We start from the raw sequence: 24957 nt of genomic DNA, 5'->3' as shown, positions 1-24957 counted from the left end.
CAACCCCATTTATAAGGCAAATAAATCCCACTTATTAAACGTGACAGGGCACACCTGTGAAGTGAAAACCATTTCCGGTGACTACCTCTTGAAGTTCATCAAGAGAATGCCAAGAGTGTGCAAAGCAGTCATCAAAGCAAAAGGTGGCTACTTTGAAGAACCTAGAATATAAGACATATTTTCAGTTGTTTCACACTTTTTTGTTAAGTATATAATTCCACATGTGTTAATTCATAGTTTTGATGCCTTCAGTGTGAATGTACAATTTTCATAGTCATGAAAATACCGAAAAATCTTTAAATGAGAAGGTGTGTCCAAACTTTTGGTCTGTACTGTACATTTATGTAGAAGACCATCAGTCACCAAAACATCAAATCATATAACTATCACATAGAAGAATCGAACACAGACCGGAAATGTATGTTTTTTATTTTTATATATATAGATAACCTTGAAAAAGGCCTCTAGCCGAAACGTTGGTTATAATTTGACAGTCACCTGTAATAAATGTATTTTTGGCAAACTAAAAACCTTTCTACTATTTTTGTGCTGAAGGTGTTAATACTTACATGGTACTTTACCTTCTTGGCACATATTTCATTAGGCCATGCAAGCCTTTTGTGGATTCTATTGATTAAGGTAGGGATAATGTCAGGAGAAGAGGTGTATAATTGGGTATCATCAGCATAGAGATGATACTGGGAACCAAATCTGCTGATGGTTTGTCCAATAGGGACAGTTTAGGGAGAGGATGAGGGGGCTGGGACTGAGCCTTTGGGGAACCCCGATAGTAAGGGGAAGATTAGAGGAGTAAGAGTCGGTAAAAGATAGTGAAGGAGCGGTCAGATAGGAAGGAGGAGAACCAAAAGAGAGCAGTGTCCTTAAGGCCAATAAAGCGGAGCATAGTGAGAAGGAGCTGATGACCCACAGTGTCAAATGCTGCAGAGAGATCCAGGATAATCAGCTGCGAGTAATGGTCATTAGATTTCGCTGTTGGTAGATCGTTAGAGACTTTAGTAAAGGCAGTTTCAGTAGAGTGTAAAGAACAGAAACCAGATTGTAAAGGGTCAAGAAGAAAGTTATCTGAGAGATAGCGGATTAACTGAGTGGACCAAGCATTTCAGGAGTTTAGAGATGAAGGAAAGATTAGAGACAGATCAGTAGTTAGCAGTGGAGTTTAGGTCGAGGAATGTTTTAAGTAAAGGGGTTATGACAGTGTGTTTGAATGAAGAGGGAAAGATAACGGAAGAAAGAGAGAGGTTAAATATTTTAGTTAGGTAGATAGTGACAACTGGGGAGAGAGACTGGAGGAGATGTGTGGGAATAGGGTCACTAGTGCAGGTTGTAGGATGAGAAGAAGCAAGGAGCCTGATAACTTCTTTTGTGACAGGCTCAAAGTTGGAAAGTGATTTTGAGGTGCAGGAGGGAAGGGGATCCAGGCTCTGAGGAAATTGTGCAAAAAATGCCCTGACGGATATGGTTGATTTTGTCTAGGAAATAAGTGGCCATCTCGTCATCAGTAAGTTTGAAGACCAGACCCTGTACTTTAGGGCTCAGGAGGGAGTGGAAAGTTTGGAACAGTCATTTTGGATTGTCTGCTAGTGACACGATAAGGGTGGTGAAGTAGACTTGTTTGACCAGATGGAAAGCAGAGTTATAAGTTTTGAGCATGAACTTTTAGTGGATAAAGTCTTCTTCCGAAAGCGATTTTTCTCCAATGATGCTCAGCGCACTTTGAGCAACTCTAGAGAAAATCTGTTTGCAGCATGTGCCTGGGTTGTCATTGTCTGTGTCGGGTCTTTCTGCATGTAGCAGGTGCTGCTTCATCCAGGACACTGCAGTGTATTATTATAATGTGACAATGCTGAGGTGATCAGAGCTAAAGATGGCTGTAGATTGTCTCTTAAGCTGCTGGGTATTGATGGCACGTAGATTTCTGTATATGCGATAAGTGGGGGTGTTCTGGGCATGGAGAAAGTTCTTGACAGAGAAGGAAAGATGGTTGGGGTCAAAGAGCTGGTGAGGGGAGTTAGTAAAGTTGTACACTGAGCAGAGCTGGGAGAAGACCAGGTCCAGAGTATTCCCATATTCATGTGTAGGAGAGTTAGTAAGCTGTAAAATGCCGAAGGAGGTTAGAGAAAGAAGATGAGTGGCAGATGTGTCGAGCGGGTCATCAATGGAGATGTTAATTGCCGATGATGAGAGTGGGAATGTGACAAGATAGAAAGTGTGGAAGCCATATGTCGGTGAACGAGGAATTGGTTCGTTTTGCCTGGACGGTGATAAACAATCGCCACTCACAGGGAGAAGGGTTTGAATAGTCTAACTATGTGGACTTCAAAGGAAGGAAGTATAAGCGAGAGTGCCAGGGGGATAACCTGGAAAGCACATTGTGATGAAAGAAGCAGACCAGCACCTCCACCTTGTCTGCTCTCAGGTCTGGGGATATGAGAAAAATATAGGCCATCATAAGAGAGAGTAGCAGTGGCGTTGGTGTCCGACTGCTCGATCCAGGTTTCAGTGAGAGACGAAAGGTTAAGGGAATTAGAACAGAAGAAGTCTTGGATGTAGAGGAGTTTTTTTGACCCTGACCATGAGTTCCAGAGGCACAATTAAAAGAGACAGGAGAGGGCGAGCACTGAATGTTAATAAGATTAGCAGGGTTTCTATATGCAGCAGGAAGAGCGTTATAAATACTAGTGTAAGGAGGGCTGGGGTTAGGGTAGATGTCGCCAGCGACTAGGAAAAGGAGAAAAAAGAGAGACCAGGTGTTTCAATGGTGATTTATGGGAGTGTTTTGTGCGCTGTATGGTGCTAGTGGATGGTTTGCAGTGATTGAGAAATGTACAGTAGGTAGAGCCTGAGCTCTATACATGAGAGAGGGGAGGAAAAAGGGACTGATTTGGAGAGAGTCTGTGAAGGGCGGTTGATGTGAAAGAAAGTAGCAGCTAGAATATAGATGAAGCAAAGAGATATGGAAAATAATTAATGTAGTACAACTGAACAAGAAGCATGTTTATTTGAGTATCTGGCATAGGTTATCCGTGTCCTGCCATGTCCTAATCTTCTGCAAAACGGAGTATAACAATTGTCATAAGAGCTTCACTACCTGAAAATCTCTTGTAAGAGAGCAAGGTATCCGGAGTGATTGACACTGGTCGTGACAGGTACCACAAGGCATCTACCACTCTATCGGATATCATTGGCAAATGTTGCATGGCAGTAGATAGTAAGAAGGGTAATAAGTAGGTAGTGGGTGCATGGGTTACAGTTGCACTTGGGCCTGGAGCCTGGGGGACAAAAAGGTCTATTTGGCACAGAAAAAATTGTTTAATTACCTATGATAGTTGAGGGCTCTGTTGAAGATTTTGTATTGGGGCCTATAAATTTAAAGTGGTGGTAAATTCTACCTAAATGCTAAGATATCCAAACATAGCTAAACCTGTAGATCGATTTATAGATAATTACATAGAGAGATAGATAATAGACAAATATGAGATATATATTAGATTCATCGATATTAGATGGAAAGAGAGAGAGAAAGAAAGGGAAAAACAGAAATAGCAAGGAAGGAAAGAAAGAGAAAGGAAGGAAAGAAAGAGAAAGGAAGGAGAGAAAGAGAAAAAAAACAGAAAGAAAAAAGGAAAGACAAAGAAAAAAGAGAAAGCAGAAGAAAGGGAAAGGAAAGAAAAAATCACTAATCGTATATTGCTGTGTGCATGCCTTCAAAGGATTACCAAAGACCCCATAAATAACTAACCAAAAAAGGAGCACAGCACTCCAATATTAATGTGCAAAAAAAGATGGGCTCTTTATCAGCCCATAAAGTGCGATACAACGTTTTGTCTCATGACCTGTGAGCCTTTCTCAGGCTTATGTATGAGCCCAAACTGTTGCATTGCACTTAACAGACTAATAAAGATATTGGAGTGCGGCCCTCCTTTATTTTTTTAGATAGATAGAGAGATAAACTGATATTACATAAAATGATGGATAGATGTTAGATTCCTAGATAGATAAATGGCTATCCTATGAGATAGTACATATTTAATTTTGCTGATAGATATCAGAAAACATATTTGCTCTTCGTTCCTTGTAGTACTTTCTTCTGTCCTGCAAGTGTCAGTCTTGTCACTGGATTCTTTGGCCGGTGATTATTCTGCCTTTTTATTAGGGGTTAGACTTGCCGGTGGTGAGCGTTGAGTTTACCCACACTTCCAAGAAAAGAATCAGATTCCATCATCTCCTTACGTTTTCTGTGCATTTGCTATCTCGTGGTTGAAGCGCAATTAACTGTACAGTACTATAAACAGCATGGTGACATTCTGAATATCAGTTCTGCTCCTTAAAGGGAACCTGTCAGCTGATTTATGTCCCCTGAACCACAGGCAGCATGAATCACGTCCCGGCTCCTGCATTCCAAGTATCTATGTTTTACTAGGAAATTCTGCGGTGTTTCAGAGAAAAACATATGAGAAAGCGGGGGATCGGTCTGAGGGGGCAGTTCCTGATGCTTTCTTCCTGCCGCTCAGGTTGACTGACAGCCTATGTGTGTGTTCACATCAGTGTTGCTTCCTTCAGCTTTATTTTCAGATTTCTGTTTCTACAATGGAACTGGAATATGAAAATAGGAGCGCAGGTGTGAGCAAAGCCTTGTCTGTAGAGTTTAGGAGCGTGTTACCATAATGACCATGTCTCTCCTTTCTCCTCCAGACACGTCTCTGCTCCAGGATCTCTCCCAGGGATACGTGGCCGCTGACAAACTGAACGAATTGGCCAAACAGCAACTCTCAAACCTCACCCATGCCATGAAATGTGAGTGCTTAAGGGGGTTCTGTCGCTCGGATCATACTGTCCAAACCACGGCCAGCATGAATCACAGACTGGCTGCATGATTGCAATCAGGTATAGTATTCTCTGATACGCCATACCATATACTTTGAAGATCCAGCCTAAGACTATAGGGAGAGATCAGACTAGTCCAGCGTCACCCCGTCTGGCTTCTCCCAGCGCCGCTCCAGGTGATCGACAGTTCTCTTTCAGGTATTTACATAGGAAGAGACCCATCAATCAACTTCACTAGCACACGGAGACTCGTCAAAGTACATCTTCTCTGAAGCCCCGGAGCATTTAAGAGTAAATCATACCTGTCTGCAATCATGTAGCTTGGGTCTGATTCATGCTGCCCATAGTTTGCTGTAAAATTAACCTGTCAGCAGAATATCTCCCAATAAATCTAATAATAGCGATGGGTAATACACAAAGTAACATGAAAAATCGCGCTGTACTTGCTTGTGATTATCTTACAATTTTTGAGAAAATTACCTGTTCGCAGTCCACAGTCAGTTTAGTGCTCTGTCCTTATGAAAATCGTCAAGGCATCTCCCTATTGGCACCAGTCTTGCCTACCTGGCATGATCATACCCATCTCTAAGTTCCTTCCCGAGGCGGTGCTATGAAGAGCTTACTGTGCCTGCGCCGTTGCACAGGATTTCAGGGGAGAGCGTGACCACATTAGCCAGTCAGAACAGGAGGTGTCGGGACGAGTTTAGTGTAGGATGCTCTCTGGGCACTAGTTTTTCTCACTATTGGTTCCCCTGTCTTCAATAAGAAGGGCCTGTTTTATTGTGTGACTGCAAGGTGCTGTTATTAATTTTTTAAGGAGGAATCTGCTGGCAGCGTCCCTTTATCATGTTCATTGAAGTTGCTCTTAATGATGGCCGACCAATCCCGTGACATTCTCCTTTGCTTTCTTTTTATCTCAGTCAGTAAAGTGCAGGCAATTGTATACTGCACATGCTCGGTTTATCCAGAGGAAAATGAAAATGTGATAAGTCAAGCCCTTCAATTCAAGCAGCAAGGAACCAAAGAGCTGCCGTACAGGTAGGGTTTCGTAATGGGCGTTGTGCTGCCTCGTGAATCAAAATATTCCTGACCTTAAAGTGGTTGTCCGGTGAAAATAAGTTATCACCTATTCTCAGGATACTGGTTGGTGAGGGTCCGACCGCTGGAATCTGCCCCCATCAACAGAATGGGAAATCTTTACCACTTTTTATCAGCGTTACTGGATGGAGTGGCTGATCGGATGTCCAGCCGCTGATCCATTCACTCTCTATGGGACTGCCAGAAAATGCTGAGCCAAGCGCTCGGCAGCTCCATAAGTAATAAATGGTGTGACAGTCAAGTATGTGCCCTACTGCGCCATTCTGTAATGGTCATCCTATTTCCCCATTCTGCTGATAATTGCAGGTCTGCCATGGACCCCAAGTGTTGCTGCAGTGCTTATAAAAATAGTGTGTAATCCTGGTACACTTGTACCCAGGCTCGTCCGAGAGAGTCCTTACTCATCTTTGCAGTTCACTGGTATCACATCTACAGCCGTGCAGAGAGAAGTCCCTCTTCTCCTCCTCGCTCCTCATGATGGTTTGTCAGTCATGTCACTGTGGGTATCACACCAGCAAAGTGCAGAGATGGGTGACAGCGCTCACGTGCTAGTCTAGGTATTAAACTTTTATTGCTACGTCACCTAAACCCTTCATGGTCATACATGCAACCATATTATGACTCCAAACATCCCATATTGAGCTCTTCTTTGCCAACCATAGTAGTCTATTGGGTCCTTCTGTATCTCCACATGCTTCTTGACTTGTGAAGCAAACATTTTTGCCCCCAAAATCTCATTCATGACTTGCACTATATTTGTTATATTTTAGACATTTTCTTCTCCTTGTCCAAAAAGACATTTCTGAAAAGGGGCTTGATCTAAAGGAAAGATGCATGGCCTAAATCTGACAAGGTTGCCAAAATTTTGGCTATTTTTTTTGGTGCACTTTGTCATCGACCACCGATGGGCAAAACTTTACCGACTGGCAGTTGTTTAAATGCCTGCTTACACAGGCAGACCAAAGTAAATTAAGAAATCGCTCAGTGGCCATACACTGCCATGGGTATGGGCAGCTTGAGTCCTGTTTACACCGGACAATGCACCACTGAGAATGATGATCTTTTGCACTGCACAAAAAAAGATCATTTCACCCGATGCATAAGTCCGTTTATACGGCAAGATAATTGTGAACCGAGTGTTATTAAGAACGCACATTCACGATTATCTTGCAGTGTAAATGCAGCTTTAGTTTGTTCTGTGTAAGGATTAGACAGTACAGATAAATATTCCCAGTAGTCAAAGGAATATAACAATTCCTTGAAGCCCATAACTTCACTAATGTAATAGAGCAACCTAACAGAAGTCACAGATGAGACAAACAGGTAAAGCTTATGGTTGTGGGGTGGGAACTAAACAGCTAGTGGTGCCATGCATGGTGAAGGTCATAGTTATGAATTGACTACGTCTCCACTCCTCTATGAGATGTCTTTCGAATTGTGCAACTTCAGATTGAAGAATGTTTAGAATCTTACTGTAGAAAGTTTTGCTCTCATTTCTATTGCATTTCTGTGTCGTGACTGTTACATTTTAGCCACTGATGATCTACATTACATTTTAGGATCAGCCCTCCTCTTATACCTCTTTGCTCTTCAAAAGAAGTTGAATCAGCCTCCGAGAACTTTTTTAAAGTGGAACCATCTAAAACTTCCAATGGTTGTTTTCTTGCAGTCTTAACAAGAGAGGTAACATAAGAGAATGCATATAAAATAGTCAAGAAATGACCACTGGACAGTGACTAACTAGGCTGTGCAAATTAAAAAAGCCCTTAAAGGGGTAGCCAGGACTTTTAATGTTTTGACATATGGGGCTAAGAACTAACAAGCAGGTAGTTGCTAACTAACTGCCTGTTCTGCAGGGGGGATGATCTCTGCTGTTTCCCTTCATTTCACTCCTTGTCAATAGAGTAGCATCGTCTCTTCTGGTATGCTCTGTCAATGGAGCGTTACTGTAGACATCACGTTGATTGACAGCTGGCTCCCTGCAGTTAGGTAGCGAGGAGCCAACTGTCAGTCAGCATGACATCGGCAGAGACGTCCTGTCAATAGAGCAGAGCAGGAGAGAAGACACTGCTCTGTCAATGTGATGTCAGCAGAAGTTGCAGAATCTCCATCAGGAGCAGTGGGCTCTGAGTCGGCAGAGATTGGCGCCAGGCACAACAGTCAGGTAGTTAGCAGCTACCTGCCAGTAAGTGCTCATCCTGGACTTTTAATATTTTTGAGTATAGGGCTAACTCCTTTAAATCAGGAATTGTTCAGATGAAGACAAGAGGTCAATCAGAATTAGTTGAAGGGTTGTTTCATAAAGACATTCTTTTACCATTAGAGCACATGAATATCATATGCGGGAAATATTCCTCAGGATCCCACTCTGAGCCACAGTGGAGAGCCATTAAGTAAGAGCTGTGCCCACTGTAGTTGACTTGAACAATCGTTCTATTACAGTCAAACACTCACTTGAATGTGTGATACGTAGTTACTAGTGTTGAGCGAGTATGTTCTATTAACCCTTTCAGCGAGTATGCTCGGGCCGAGCTCCGAGTATTTATAGCTGCTCGGTGATATGGTTGAATTGCTCCCGTGTGCATGATTTGCGACTGTTTGACAGCTTTATTACATGTGAGGAATGTCTATTTCTTACACATTCCTCCCATGTAATAAAACTGTCAAACAGTTGCAAATCATGCACACGGGAGCGATTTAACCTTAAATGTTAATAAATATATATATATTAAAACAAGAAAATCATAACAGTTTAAATCGCCCAATTAGAAATAATTGATATCGCCACATCTGTAAAAGTACAATCTATGAAAATAGAAAATTAATTTGTTTTTTAGTAACTTACCTCACCCCCACCAACAAAAATGTAATAAAAGCAATCAAAATGTTGTATGTATGTACCCTAAATTGTATAAATAAAAACAGCAGCTTGCCAAGCAAACATCAAGCCCTCAGAAGTTCTATAAAAAAAAAAAAAAAAAAAAAATGGCAGCACAAACCAAATTTATTTTTCAAATTAATATATTTTTTAACCTCTTCACAAGTTAAGTATGAGCATAATCGTATTCATTTTTGGCCAGGTCATTTTTACCACACAGTGAACACTAAAGAAACAAACCCCATCAAAAAATAATGGTGAAATTTTATGTTTTGATTTCACATACTTGGAATTTTTTTCCCTTTTTTCATTACATTATATGGTTTATGATGTGCTACAAAACTGACTGCAACTTGTCCAGCAAAAAAAACAAGCCCTCATAAGGCTATGATGAAGGAAAAATAAAAAATATATGGCTCTTGGAAAAACCGACAAAAAGCAAAAAGGAAAAATCGTTATGAGCGGATTAAAGTTACAAAAAGCGTTCCTAATGAAATCTAAAAAAAAAGTGGTTTTCTTTACCAAAATTTTAAAATGTAAGTAATACCGATATATTCACGACCAAACTGGTCAGACAAGCAATACCAAAGATCAATCATTTCAGTGTCCGGAAAAGGTAAGCCATCAGCTGAAAGATTGAAAAAATAAATGCAGGTGTATTAATATGATTCTAAACAAAGTTAGCACATCAGGTTCTCATACCGTGTGATATAGTATACAGTCATGGCCGAAAGTGTTGACACCAGGGGGCAAAGGAACATCAAGATCTCTGGAGATGGACTTGTATCCTTGAGATTGTTGATATTTTTCAACAATTGTGGTTGTCCTCAGACAGTTCTCTTCTCCTCTTTCTGTTCTCCATGCTTAGTGTTGCGCACATAGACACACAATGCAAAGATTGAGTTAACTTCTCCCCTTTTCATCTGGTTTCAGGTGTGATTTTCATATTGCCCACACCTGTTATTTGCCACAGGTGAGTTTCAACGAGCATCAGATGCTTGAAACAAAGTTATTTATCCACAATTTTGGAAAGGTGCCAACAATTTTGTCCTGCCCATTTTTGGGGTTTTGTGTGAAATTATGTCTAATTTGCCTTTTTTTTTTTCTCTATTTTTTTTGTGTTGTTCCTATACACACAAAATAAATAAACATGTGTAATTGCAATAATTTTCTAGGAGAAATACTTCATTATCTGGAACAATTTCAAGGGTGTCACCACTTTCGGCCATGGCTATATGTAGGGGACATTTTGATGCAACTACATAATGGGGATGTGCGGCAGCAATGACTGCTTCCATAGAGATCAATTGATGAGCTCCCTCTTGTCAATATTACCCCACACATCCATTCAGATTCCAGCTTACATTTATTTCCCAGAGTGGAGTGAAAATAATCTCAGTATTTTAGGCAGCGGTTTCTATGCATGACCCCACCTTGTTCTGAATTATTATTATGGTATCACAGATTTTTTTTGTATCCATCTAAAAGGACAAATCAGAATCCGTCTCTTCTAAAGATGTGTTGGCTCGAGTTGCTTCTAAGGGACTTCTTGATGGTATTGAAGTTCCAAAATCATCAAAAAAAGAGAAGAAAAAGTCAAAAGTAAAACCACAGAAAACTATTCATGGCCCATTAGTAACTCAGACAAAAATCAACGAGTTCCTGAACAGGGAAAATAACCTGATCAGCCCAAGAATCCAACAAGATCCTAAGAACAGTGTTCTGATGAGAAAGCCAACTAAGCTTGGAGCAACTCCTACAAACGGCGCAACAGTGAGAACTATAAACGGACAACCTGCCATCTCCATAATGTTAGAAAGACAACCAAGCATCTTCAGGCCAAAACCAGGAGATAAGATTGTGCTGAAGCCAGTGAAGATTTTGTTGCCTCCTGTGACGTCTCCATTATCCATGACTCCGATCCAGAGTCCAGGCCGCTATTTGTATCAGCGCTGGTATCCAGGGGCCAGGATCACCAACTCCACAAAAAGCTCCTACATACCAACATTGCCACAGACTGGCAAACCCAAGCAGACGCCACCTTCCACTGCAGTGCGACATCCTAAGCCGTGGCATTGAGAAGTTCATATTATTAATGTAACGTTTGGTTGTATTCTGTAGTAACACTGGGCTACTTTTTACTAAAATGACTAAATTTATATTGTGGAGTTTTTTTTACTTCATTACTTATGTGAAATCACAGTACATCTGGATTTAATGAATTAACCCTGTTGGTCAATTACACACTAATATTACCTATGAGTGGGAATGTCCTGAAATTGGTACTGGCACGGGGCACTAAAGACCTACCCTGGTATTTTACTCTCATAAATTGTAGATATTTCATTTTATTTTGAGTTTTTACATCCATAAAATCTGGTTTTGAGTGATCCAGTCAGGTTCCACTGGTCTCTAACCAAGCTATGCTGGGCAAGGCTGTCATGGCTTCCTAATGAATCCTCGCAGATCCCCTGGACTTAAAAGGTGGTCCATCAGTTCCATCGGAGTCATGGTATTTTTTTTATTGCAAGAATTGTGCTATAGACTAATTTTGTGAAAAAAAAACGAAGCTCACCGGAACAGGTAAATATCCCAGGGAAAAGAGCTTAATCAGTATCATAGCTATAAGGGATCGCAATTTTGACAGGACCGTGAAGCCAGTGACGACGCCATATTACATTTAGATGAAACGACTCATGAAACTGCTGTGGACAAAGAGGCTGCTCAGTTCAGGTGAGAAATCCCATTCAGTGGTGAGGTCCTTCCACCCTCTTTCACATCTATCCCCTCACCTCTCTTGTTAGGATAGGGTTAATTTTCTTTCCATTTTTCTCACATTATTTTTACTACAATTTTCGTAATTTTTATAACTGCAGCGTTAACAAAAATTAAAAACAAAAATGTTTAGTACAAGACATTTATCATTTTTCATTTTTAGTGTTAGGCTATACTCAAACAGTGCAGTCACACAGCATTTATGGTGCCTTTTTGTTGGGAGTACAAGGGAGACCAAAGCTGAATTTTTGTAGCAGAGCCCGCAAAACCTTAGGGCATTAGTTTGAGATATGATACAATATACAAGACCTTTCAACTGATCTGTCATAATCAGTGAGATGATGATCACATTACACATTGCTTATATCACTTACCAGTGCCTGCATCTGAATCTAGGCTTTCCTGTACCCTAGGCAAAAATTTAGTTTGGTGCCCCCTCCTCGATTCAGCTTAAGCAGGTTTCAGTAGTCATGTGACCGCTCTTATGCTATTTGCATACTTAGTCATGTGCCGACTAGCTGCTTTTCCTAATTCTTTCAATCTTCAGTGAAAAACTATAGCACCCGCATCACTGAGGGAAACAGGAAGAGATGCTAGTCTGCACATGACCATAAATATGAAAATTGCATATCAGTGGTCATGTGATGACCGATGGAACCAGCAAGCAGAGCCGAATCCTGACAGTGAATATATTATGTGTTGTTATTATTTGGCATGATACAGAGCTGCATTGTATAGTTAATGCTCCTAACATAAATACAGATGTAGTAACCCTTAACTTTTCAGAAGGCATAATACTTTTTTAAATAGCCATGAATCTCGTTATCTGACAAGTTATGGATTGCTACAAGTGAACAGGATCAGAACCAATAATCTGTGACAAAGTCACTGGCAGAATACTGAAGGGGAAATAAGTGTCTGTGAGACTTTTTGCTTCAGTGATGTAAAACATGGAGGTTTCTCCTGCACATTAAGTGCAGAGAGGGTTAATAGCCAAAGTTATAAGGGCATGCTCTACAGGTGGATAGCTAAGTGCTGGGAGGGAAGCTATCCACCCTATCTCCACTCCAGGGCGTGGTTTAGGGGCCAGCCTTTTGACTCAGGAGGTGGTCAGTATCTGGAGGCCAGCTCTAGAGAGAGGAGCGTGTGTTTGTTCCTGCTAACCCTGAATTGTGTGGTTTTTGCTAACCCGGAGTGGCCGGACCTCGGCCGGTGCAAGGACTTTGCTGGACTCTTTTCTTATTTTGTTTGCCGTTAGGCCGGATGGGCTGTGTTTCTTTTCATGAACTTTACATTGGTTTATGCTGCTCAAATAAACCAACTGAAAATTTAAAGAGACAGTGTTCTGTTTATACCTCAATGCTTAGCTGAGTGAGCCGATCTACCACAAATCATACAGAAATACAGCAAGAGAACAACAACAGTAAAGACATACAGTATCACAACCACCATCAGTACATGAATACATCACCAGAACCAGCAACATTACAGAAATACAGCATCGCCAGAATCATCACCAGTACATGAGTACATCACCAGAACTACCATCAGTACATGAATACCTCACCGCAACCACCAACTGTTCAGAAATGCATCACTAGAACCACCAACAGTACAGAAATAAAGAATCATAAGCACATTCAGTATAGGGACACATCACCAGAATCCCCAACAGTACACGAATACAGCACCATTATACAATTGTATCACATGTATATACAACTCTCAGTATGTCCTTAACAACTCCAAGTAGCTGCTTACCATTGTTAACATCCTTTATCAGACTGCGGACTATACAGGAACCACAGTGCTTATGTGACATAGCTAGCATCGCAAATAAACATTTACATCCAGGTACCTTTATAGGTGTCATCTGCTCTGAATGGAATTGCTCTCTCTTTTTTTTGCCTCCATCTGGTCCAGACGCCATGATGGCTTTACACATCCATAGCTCATTTCTGCAGCACATTCCAACGCGGTGCCCTTAAAAATAAGTGTCAGTATAATGCTCTTAAATTAGCTATAACCACAACAGAGTCCAAATCATAAGTGTCCTCGACTATGCTGCTCCCTTTCCATACTGGGTCCCTTCTTCACTCACACTGTGTCTCCACTGTGTCTCTATGCTGTGCCCCCTCCTCACACTACCCACCTCTCTGCATATTTTCTTATTGCTGTGCCTTCACACTGTCTCCCCATGCTGCCCCCGACTCCTCCTCCACACTGTCTACTCACAATTTTCCTCCCATACTGTCCCCTCACGCTACCCCCATATTGTCTTCTTACATTTCTCTCCCATAGTGTCTCCTCACAGTCCCCCTCCACGCCTGGATTATGTAGACTATAATAATCATCATTTTACAGTAAAGGCAGTTAATGTCATCATATCAGAATTATGGACTGTAGACATGTATCACTTCATGTCTTCTCTTCCAGCTGCTTGTCATCTGTGAACAAAGGCTGACTGTTAATCTATTCCAGTAAGTCAACTGGAAGAAGGTAGTCAAAAAGTAAAACAGGTATAAGGGCTTGTGTAGATAACCATAGTTTTGGGGCGAGTACAAGTCGTCAAAACACTCGGACCAGTGTTATTCAATGAGGGAGTGCACACGTCCTAGTTTAATCAGATTGAACTCACCGATTCATATCTATGGGTCCGTAGAAAACATCGGACCACACTCGGATGACATCTCCACATCCGAGAAAATCTGATCACACTCTGATCTATTGCTGATCAGAGATAGATTAGCATAATCAGACCGATTTCCTTAGATGGAGAACATATGGTCGTCTGCACATGCCCTGTGTTTATTTTATGAGGGTTTTTTTTCACTTTTTTTTCCATTTTTTATTTGAGGGGGAAATAGTTTTGGTTTAAAATTCTCCGACCCTTAATAAGAAATGCTTAACCGTAAATAAAGAGGCCGCTACGTAGATACATGCACGCTAAATAATTTAAGGCAACAGCCAGCAGTATTGTTGTAGTGTCTATAATTGTTAAATGCGACTAGTCAAAGAGTTGCAAAACCTTAACCTTTTATTGTTTTTGTTTAATTTTTTTTTTTTATCATTTATGCTTTAATTTATTTTTTAATTCTTGATGATCCTTTCACTTCAACCAAAGGACGTCAGAGAGCAGCAGCATGCTCTCACTTCTATCGGGTGTCAGTTTCGTCCGAATGAAGTGAGAGGGAAGTGGTCGCTCAATGGCTGCAGGGGCGCCTGCAATGGAGGTGATTATAGCTGCTATTATTTTTAATGGGGTAACTATGATAATTGAGAAGAGGTTGTCCAAAAAGTTGGCAACCCCTATAAGGAAACCAAAAATGCTAGGCTGCGAATTGCTACATGTAGCAACCATAAATACACCGCGTGCAGAATTATTAGGCAAATGCTTTTTTTGATCACTTTGATACTTTTTATACATGTTGTCCTACTCCAAGCTGCATAGGCTTGAGAGCCAACTACCAATTAAGTAAATCTGGGGATGTGCATCTCTGTAATGAGGAGGGGTGTTGTCTAATGACATCAACACCCTATATAAGGTGTGCTTAATTATTAGGCAACTTCCTTTCCTTTGGCAAAATGGGTCAGAAGAGAGATTTGACGGGCTCTGAAAAGTCCAAAATTGTGAGATGTCTTGCAGAGGGATGCAGCAGTCTTGAAATTTACAAACTTTTGAAGCGTGATCACCGAACAATCAAGCGTTTCATGGCAAATAGCCAACAGAGTCGCAAGAAGCGTGTTGGCCAAAAAAGGCGCAAAACTGCTCATGAATTGAGGAAAATTAAGCGTGAGGCTGCCAAGATGCCATACGCCACCAGTTTTGCCATATTTCAGAGCTGCAACGTTACTGGAGTATCAAAAAGCACAAGGTGTGTGATACTCAGGGACATGGCCAAGGTAAGGAAGGCTGAAAAACAACCACCTTTGAACAAGAAACATAAGAGAAAACATCAAGAATGGGCCAAGAAATATCTTATGAATGATTTTTCAGAGGTTTTATGGACTGATGAAATGAGAGTGACTCTTGATGGGCCAGATGGATGGGCCAGAGAGCTCCACTCCGACTCGGACGCCAGCAAGGTGGAGGTGGGGTACTGGTATGGGCCGGTATCATTAAAGATGAACTTGTGGGACCTTTTCGGGTTGAGGATGGAGTGAAGCTCAACTCCCAGACCTACTGCCAGTTTTTGGAAGACAACTTCTTCAAGCAGTGGTACAAGAAGAAGTCGGTATCGTTCAAGAAAAACATGATTTTCATGCAGGACAATGCTCCATCACATGCATCCAACTACTCCACAGTGTGGCTGGCCAGTAAAGGTCTAAAAGAAGAAAAAATAATGACATGGTCCCCTTGTTCACCTGATCTGAACCCCATAGAGAACCTGTGGTCCATCATAAAATGTGAGATCTACAGGGAGGGAAAACAGTACACCTCTCGGAACAGTGTCTGGGAGGCTGTGGTGGCTGCTGCACGCAATTTTGATCGAAAACAGGTCAAGCAACTGACAGAATCTATGGATGGAAGGCTGTTGAGTGTCATCATAAAGAAATGTAGCTATATTGATCACTATTTTTTTTGTTTTTGCATGTCAGAAATGTTTATTTCTAAATTTTGTGCACTGATATTGGTTTACCTGGTGAAAATAAACAAGTGAGATGGGCTTATATTTGGTTTCTATTAAGTTGCCTAATAATTCTGCACAGTAATAGTTACCTGCACAAACAGATATCCTCCTAAAATAGCCAAATCTAAAAAAATCCCACTCCAACATCCAAAAATATTAAGCATGGATATTAATGAGTCTTTTGGGTTGATTGAGAACATAGTTGTTGATCAATAATAAAAATAATCCTCTAAAATACAACTTGCCTAATAATTCTGCACACAGTGTATAACCATAAAAGAACAGACGGGCAACAGTGGGGTCATGGGGTGTACGGTATCTAAGGTATACAATTAAAACAGGTATTTAATAAATGAAAAGAGATGTTTTATATTAAATGTGAAAACACATGGCCATGTGCATTTACAAATTAGGATGGGACCTGAAATTATAGGTAGAATCAAGTCCCAAAAGGAAACACCTGCAAATGGCTGCTGTATTCTGGTGGCGTCTGATATTACACGATTAGAGCAGTGAAGTGGGCTAAGAAATATTTTAACTAATGCTCACACTTTGGTAGGTAAACTGTTGTGTTTAAGTTCTGGTATTATGGGGATTTCTCTTTAAAAAAAAAATTGGCTTGTACTCCTCAAAACACAGGAATCACGCTGTCACCACAACGTATTAGGACATTTGCAGTACAGGCATAAAATGTTTTTCTTTGCCTAGCCCCTATCTTTTATACTGGCTTTGATATCCCCCTGATTGACTGTGCTCAGGGGTGGATTAAGAGCAGCCAGGGCCCCGGTCAATTAAGAAGGTGTGGGCCCCCCCACAGAGACCGGATGTATCACGTGACATGTCACATGATCCCCTTTGATAGATCATGTGATAGGTCATGTAAGTAACACACAGATGCTCTGATGCACATCTGTAGATGGAAAAAGACATAGTGGCGCGTTAATTTTACCCTCATGTACAGCACTATGCATAACAGCCATATACAAAATAGAGCAGGGGTGGGGGATTCATTTTCCCAAGGGGCCACATGAGATACCATGACTGTTGTGGAGGCCGAGCCAATAGGCTGAAATTAATTCTGCTCAATATTAATATTAACAAATTAATTATAACTATTTTTTTACATTAATTGTTACACTTAATATTGAGCACAATTAAGTATGCTGACATCCCCCTATATACAGTATGAGCGCCTGCATACAGTATGAGCCCCCACATAGCCCTCTACCTACAGTATGAGCCCCCACATAGCCCCCTACCTACAGTATGAGCCCCTACCTACAGTATGAGCCCCCACATAGTTCCCTATATACAGTGTGAGCCACACATGGACCCCTATATACACTATGAGCCTCCCATATAGCTTCCTATATACAGTATGAGCCCCCATATAACCTATATACAGTATGAACCTGCACATAGCCGCCTATATACAGTATAAGCCCGCACATAGCTGCCTATATACAGTATGAGCCCGCACATAGCTGCCTATATACAGTATGAGCCCCCATATAGCTCCCTATATACAGTATGAGCCCCCACATAGCTCCCTATATACAGTATGAGCCCCCACATAGCCTCCTATATACAGTATGCGCCCCCATATAGCTCTGTATATACAGTATGAGCCCCATATAGCCTCCTAGATACAGTATGAGCCCCCGCATAGCCTCCTAGATACAGTATGCGCCCCCATATAGCTCCCTATATACAGTATGAGACCCCGCATAGCCTCCTAGATACAGTATGAGCCCCCACATAGCTCCGTATATACAGTATGAGCCCCCACATAGCTCCCTATATAAAGTATGAGCCTCCATATAGCCTCCTAGATACAGTATGAGCCCCCCCCGCATAGCCTCCTAGATACAGTATGAGCCCCCACATAGCTCCGTATATACAGTATGAGCCCCCACATAGCTCCGTATATACAGTATGAGCCCCCACATAGCTCTTTGGTATTAATCTAAATTGAATAAATTTAGAATTTTTAAGTGGATAAATTTGTTAGCTATTTATTGATAATCCTCGGATCTGTTTTTTGTAAACTGTCCACACTCAGACGTAGACACACACTCACGCACATAAAGTCACGCACACACGCAGTCACGCATGCAGTCACGCACACACAGGCAGTCACGCACACAAGGTGTCAGACACCAGCAGGCATGCACACACACACACTCACCAAGGCACACTATAGAGTTCGTGACAACAATTGAATATTTCAGTAAATGTTTATTGCCAACAACGTAGGACAGATTTTCAACCGACGTCAACGTTTCGGCTCGCAGAGCCTTTCTCAAGGTTTATCTGTATATAATAGATCAACAGATAAAGTCATCAAACAAGCTACAAGCAAAATTGCTCATACAAAATAAAGTTTTTTATATACAGCTCTATATGTCCGTGACGTGGACAAACATCAGCACAAATAAAATAGAAGTGAACATAATTTGCAGCAATAACGATGATGATATTGACATAGTGAAGACCATCGGCTGCACATGAACTCCATTCTGTGAGCACATCAGAAGTGTAACTCTGTATACAGACATAAATGATAAGATGTGTAAAAAGACATCAATTAAAGGAGCTCCTCATGCAGGCTAGACGAGAAGAAAAAAAAAAGGAAGAGAGAGGCATAAATAATGGAAAATGAGTCAAGAATAGGGGGGAAAAAGAGGAAAACCAGAAAAAGAAAAAAAAGAAAAGAAAAATAAGGAAAGAGAAAAAAAGGAGAAAAATAAGGAAAGAGAGAAAAAAAAAAAAGGGAACAAAAATTCACAAAAGGAAACAGGAGTACAAGGATCAGGAGACTAAGAGCAATATAAAAGTAGAAAGACAGTAGAAATATACCGTATAATAGCCATATAGTTACCTATCCACTGGTGCTGGAGAGAATAAATTTCTATAAGTATAGAAATAACGAAAGAGTTAATGAAAAGGAATAGAAATTAAAAAGAAAATCCAAAAGGCATAAGGAAATACCTGGCAAATCCTGCGTGATCCACGTGAGTCTATAGCCTGGGCTGGGCGGTGTGTGTGCGCTCTCAGTGCACGCTTGTTTAAATGAGGCCGGGGCGGAAGTGTGTGCCCGGCAGAAATCAGCTGTGCGATGACGTGTGACGGACAGACTGCGCATGCGCAGAGGTATCAGAGCCGGGGAAAGCCGGAAAAAGCCGAAGGCAGTGCGCGAATAAGACAAATATGAGAACGGGAAGAAGTAAAGGGCACGCATAACAGGGCAGACCACAAAGAAAAAGATTAAGGACATAAGTACAGGAGAAATACGTAGTAAAAGAAAAAAAGGGGAGGATATTAGCAAGAGAAAGAGAGATGTAAGGAAAATATGAGAAAACACTAATAGCTATAAAAGAATACATAGCTACAGAGGAGATGCATGGTAGATAGAAAGAAATTATAGGAAACGTAGAAAGGAACAATATAAGGCGAGCCATACCTGAGAAGCACCTAATTGACCTATGAAAACCAAATGATTTATTATGAGAAAATAAACATATCAAACATAAAAAAATAAAAACAATTAGAAAACCAAAAGACAAATAAAGACAAATAAAGATAATAATCATATTACAAGGCATATACAACAGAGACATAAAATGAAAAAAAGAGAAAAAAGACTACATAAAAGGAATGGAATCTAAATAAAATCTGAAAGGATTTCACTAAGTTTAAAATAAACAGGCCCTTAATTGAGGAAGACCTATAAAGTGAAATCCTCGTAGAGAGGATTAAAGACAGATAAAGACAATTTTTAAATCAATAAAAAACCTCATATTCCCTATTCAGTCCATATGGTTCCAATGTATTCAGCCTATGAATCCAATAAGCCTCTCTTTCTCTCAACCTACGGATTCTATTGCCTCCACGTCTAAAGGGGGGGAACGTGCTCCAACACCTGAAAGCGAAGCTGAGAGATGTCATGTCCCCTCGAGACAAAATGTGCTGGTATGGGTAGCAACATTCTCTTGCACCGTATTGTTGACTTATGTTGAGAGATGCGGTCTCGGATATGCTGGATAGTCTCTCCAACATATCCGAGACCGCAGGGGCACTTAATGAGATATATGACAAATGACGAGTCACATGTAAAAAATCCACGGATCGGGAACTTCTTACCCGATCGGGGATGTGTGAATAAATCGCCCTTAGATACATTCGAACACTGTGGACAATGAAGACAGGGGAATGTACCCCTTTTGGGTGTAGATAGAAAAGTCTGTATATCTTTAACTGTTTTAGAGCCGAGGTCGGCTCTAACAAGTATGTCTCGAAGGTTCTGAGATTTTTTATGACAAACTAAAGGTAAGTTTTGAAATTCAGGTATATTAGGGTAAGAGTTCCTTAGGAGGGCCCAGTGGGTATGAATAACTGTATGAATGGCATACATAAAAGGATGGTAAGTATTGACAAATGCCACTCTGGGGCCTACTATACTTGGCCCAGAAATCTTGGGTGCAATAGAGAGACAGGTATCGGGATAACCCCATTTCTGAAATTTGTTCTGCATTTCCTTAAGTCGGATATCACGAGTGTGACTGTCAGAGAGTACCTGGATGTAAATGTTTATTTGCGATGCTAGCTATGTCACATAAGCACTGTGGTTCCTGTATAGTCCGCAGTCTGATAAAGGATGTTAACAATGGTAAGCAGCTACTTGGAGTTGTTAAGGACATACTGAGAGTTGTATATACATGTGACAGTCACACTCGTGATATCAGACTTAAGGAAATGCAGAACAAATTTCGGAAATGGGGTTATCCCGATACCTGTCTCTCTATTGCACCCAAGATTTCTGGGCCAAGTATAGTAGGCCCCAGAGTGGCATTTGTAAATACTTACCATCCTTTTATGTATGCCATTCATACAGTTATTCATACCCACTGGGCCCTCCTAAGGAACTCTTACCCTAATATACCTGAATTTCAAAACTTACCTTTAGTTTGTCATAAAAAAATCTCAGAACCTTCGAGACATACTTGTTAGAGCCGACCTCGGCTCTAAAACAGTTAAAGATATACAGACTTTTCTATCTACACCCAAAAGGGGTACATTCCCCTGTCTTCATTGTCCACACTGTTCGAATGTATCTAAGGGCGATTTATTCACACATCCCCGATCGGGTAAGAAGTTCCCGATCCGTGGATTTTTTACATGTGACTCGTCATTTGTCATATATCTCATTAAGTGCCCCTGCGGTCTCGGATATGTTGGAGAGACTATCCAGCATATCCGAGACCGCATCTCTCAACATAAGTCAACAATACGGTGCAAGAGAATGTTGCTACCCATACCAGCACATTTTGTCTCGAGGGGACATGACATCTCTCAGCTTCGCTTTCAGGTGTTGGAGCACGTTCCCCCCTGTTTATTTTAAACTTAGTGAAATCCTTTCAGATTTTATTTAGATTCCATTCCTTTTATGTAGTCTTTTTTCTCTTTTTTTCATTTTATGTCTCTGTTGTATATGCCTTGTAATATGATTATTATCTTTATTTGTCTTTATTTGTCTTTTGGTTTTCTAATTGTTTTTATTTTTTTATGTTTGATATGTTTATTTTCTCATAATAAATCATTTGGTTTTCATAGGTCAATTAGGTGCTTCTCAGGTATGGCTCGCCTTATATTGTTCCTTTCTACGTTTCCTATAATTTCTTTCTATCTACCATGCATCTCCTCTGTAGCTATGTATTCTTTTATAGCTATTAGTGTTTTCTCATATTTTCCTTACATCTCTCTTTCTCTTGCTAATATCCTCCCCTTTTTTTCTTTTACTACGTATTTCTCCTGTACTTATGTCCTTAATCTTTTTCTTTGTGGTCTGCCCTGTTATGCGTGCCCTTTACTTCTTCCCGTTCTCATATTTGTCTTATTCGCGCACTGCCTTCGGCTTTTTCCGGCTTTCCCCGGCTCTGATACCTCTGCGCATGCGCAGTCTGTCCGTCACACGTCATCGCACAGCTGATTTCTGCCGGGCACACACTTCCGCCCCGGCCTCATTTAAACAAGCGTGCACTGAGAGCGCACACACACCGCCCAGCCCAGGCTATAGACTCACGTGGATCACGCAGGATTTGCCAGGTATTTCCTTATGCCTTTTGGATTTTCTTTTTAATTTCTATTCCTTTTCATTAACTCTTTCGTTATTTCTATACTTATAGAAATTTATTCTCTCCAGCACCAGTGGATAGGTAACTATATGGCTATTATACGGTATATTTCTACTGTCTTTCTACTTTTATATTGCTCTTAGTCTCCTGATCCTTGTACTCCTGTTTCCTTTTGTGAATTTTTGTTCCCTTTTTTTTTTCTCTTTTTTTCTCTTTCCTTATTTTTCTCCTTTTTTTCTCTTTCCTTATTTTTCTTTTCTTTTTTTTTCTTTTTCTGGTTTTCCTCTTTTTCCCCCCTATTCTTGACTCATTTTCCATTTTTTATGCCTCTCTCTTCCTTTTTTTTTTCTTCTCGTCTTGCCTGCATGAGGAGCTCCTTTAATTGATGTCTTTTTACACATCTTATCATTTATGTCTGTATACAGAGTTACACTTCTGATGTGCTCACAGAATGGAGTTCATGTGCAGCCGATGGTCTTCACTATGTCAATATCATCATCGTTATTGCTGCAAATTATGTTCACTTCTATTTTATTTGTGCTGATGTTTGTCCACGCCACGGACATATAGAGCTGTATATAAAAAACTTTATTTTGTATGAGCAATTTTGCTTGTAGCTTGTTTGATGACTTTATCTGTTGATCTATTATATACAGATAAACCTTGAGAAAGGCTCTGTGAGCCGAAACATTGACGTCGGTTGAAAATCTGTCCTACGTTGTTGGCAATAAACATTTACTGAAATATTCAATTGTTGTCACGAACTCTATAGTGTGCCTTGGTGCTAATTTTTTCATACAGTGGTTTTTGCATCATATAGGCACCACCCTAAGGAAGCTGCGCATACCCTTTTTCGTGTTATACACACACACACACACACACTCAATCATGTATACACATGCAGACTTGCACATATGCGGGTTGCAGAAATGTGCACACACAAACATATATAGACATATACAAAGACACATACAGACAAACATATTTGAAGACATACATACAGAAAAATACATATATACATACATAACACACATACATAGATAAACAGAATAATATATGCACACACGTCACTCACACGGCTCGGCTCCCATTCAGCTCCTCTCCGGTGGGAAGCAGCAGTGCAGGGTGTACTGCGTGACGTCACTTTAGCAGACATGGCCGGGCAAACACACATGCAAGTTGTGGGATTTCTACTCACTTGGTTGCGTCAGCAGGCAAAACAGGAAGCGTTTTCATTTAAATGTCCATGTCGCTTTATTACTTCATAAACAGTCCACCAGCAAAAGGAAACTAAACAGCCTTCAGTGCAGGCAAAACATAGAAAAAAAAGACCCTGAGACAGAGTCTCTAGTTAGCCAGTCCTGGTCACACACGCTGGACAACATCCAGTATACCGGCTCACTCTGGAGATAAAAACACACAGGAGGCCTTCTCCCTCCATACACAGACCATGTGCCAAACAACGTCCTCCATTTTAACTTGTTAACCACACCCAGAGGTGAGGTATGTGGGCAGCCAGACCCGCCCATCTCTCAGGCTGCCCGTCAAACCTGGCCCAGATGCACCAAACAATCCTCTTAGTGCTTACGTACACTAGAGCAATATTCCAGGATTACATCACAGATAACAACCATGTTTGTGATACATACCTCCCATCAACTATGTGTCCGTGAGCTAAATTACAAGGTGCAGTGCTGGCCCGGCCAAAGAAGATGCAAGCGGCCCTACACAGCTGCTGGGGGAGTGGCTCGGGGCCCCCCCAGCCCAGTACGCCCCTGCCTAACAGGATAGATGTGCCGCAGATGCAGCACACAAAGCATTATCATGAGGGCAATCTGACCATGAGCCCCCCGGAGCCTCGGGCCCCAAGTGGTGGCCCAGATTGCCCTCGTTATAATCCGCCTATGGTTGTGCTGTGATCGGATTGCTGCAGGCCATTATGGAAAAGTCCACGCACCTGACGCCTTTAGCACACTGAGTCTTCATCAGTGTGAAATGGTGACAGGCATGTATATGTTTCAGACAACAGAGAAAGAAAAAAACGCACTAAATAACCTGCATGCCCTTAGTAGACTAATTTGGTTCAGAGCAAGATTATCACCAACAGAACTTACGGGTGCTTACTAGTGCAAAATAGTCCATATGTCATAGTAAAAAAGAGAGTAGTAGTAGAATTCACCAGTTCTTCAAATTTCAAAGTCTTTAAGGCATAAAAAATTATTTGCAGGGAGGAATGTAGCACAGTGAACGAACAATGGCCGTTTCGCACGGTGTGCGCTTCAACGGGTCCTGATATATATGTTTTCTCATCCTCATGAATCAAATTACAGAGAGGTTCACATGCAACAAAAATTTTAGGAAATTCGATTCGAACTTGATTCTCCTTAAATCTCAATCGATCTGTTCATGTCTTATATTCACTATTACTAAAAAACCATGCCACACCCAATGTGTTGTCACCTCCTCTACAGATGAGGGGCTTGTACTCCTGATATGTGTTGTTAACCTATTTTTGCCCAGCAGTTAAGATTAGAGATTTAGCAATTTATTTAATCTAGCTCAGAACAGAACTGTAGGTGCTGTTCTAAGCAACCAA

The 24957-nt window shown here is 41.0% G+C and overlaps 1 protein-coding gene across 1 annotated transcript in view; it reads left to right on the top strand.

Annotated features, from left to right (window-relative positions):
* The window catches only part of NSUN7 (NOP2/Sun RNA methyltransferase family member 7), a 72205-nt gene extending 59275 nt beyond the window's left edge, over positions 1-12930 (top strand). The window contains exons 9-12 of the mRNA XM_073645723.1: positions 4714-4815; positions 5766-5883; positions 7503-7626; positions 10310-12930. Coding sequence (XP_073501824.1) covers positions 4714-4815; positions 5766-5883; positions 7503-7626; positions 10310-10900 — 935 coding nt within the window. The 3' untranslated portion in view covers positions 10901-12930. The remainder of the gene's footprint in view (positions 1-4713; positions 4816-5765; positions 5884-7502; positions 7627-10309) is intronic.
* Positions 12931-24957: the final 12027 nt, after the last annotated feature.

This window comes from Phyllobates terribilis, unplaced genomic scaffold (genome assembly GCF_046119375.1).
Source record: "Phyllobates terribilis strain yellow unplaced genomic scaffold, ASM4611937v1 Scaffold_1__5_contigs__length_1240528914, whole genome shotgun sequence".
Classification (NCBI taxonomy): Eukaryota; Metazoa; Chordata; class Amphibia; order Anura; family Dendrobatidae; genus Phyllobates; species Phyllobates terribilis.
The sequence above is the reverse complement of the archived record's forward strand: the minus strand, read 5'-3'. Positions and strand labels throughout refer to the sequence as shown.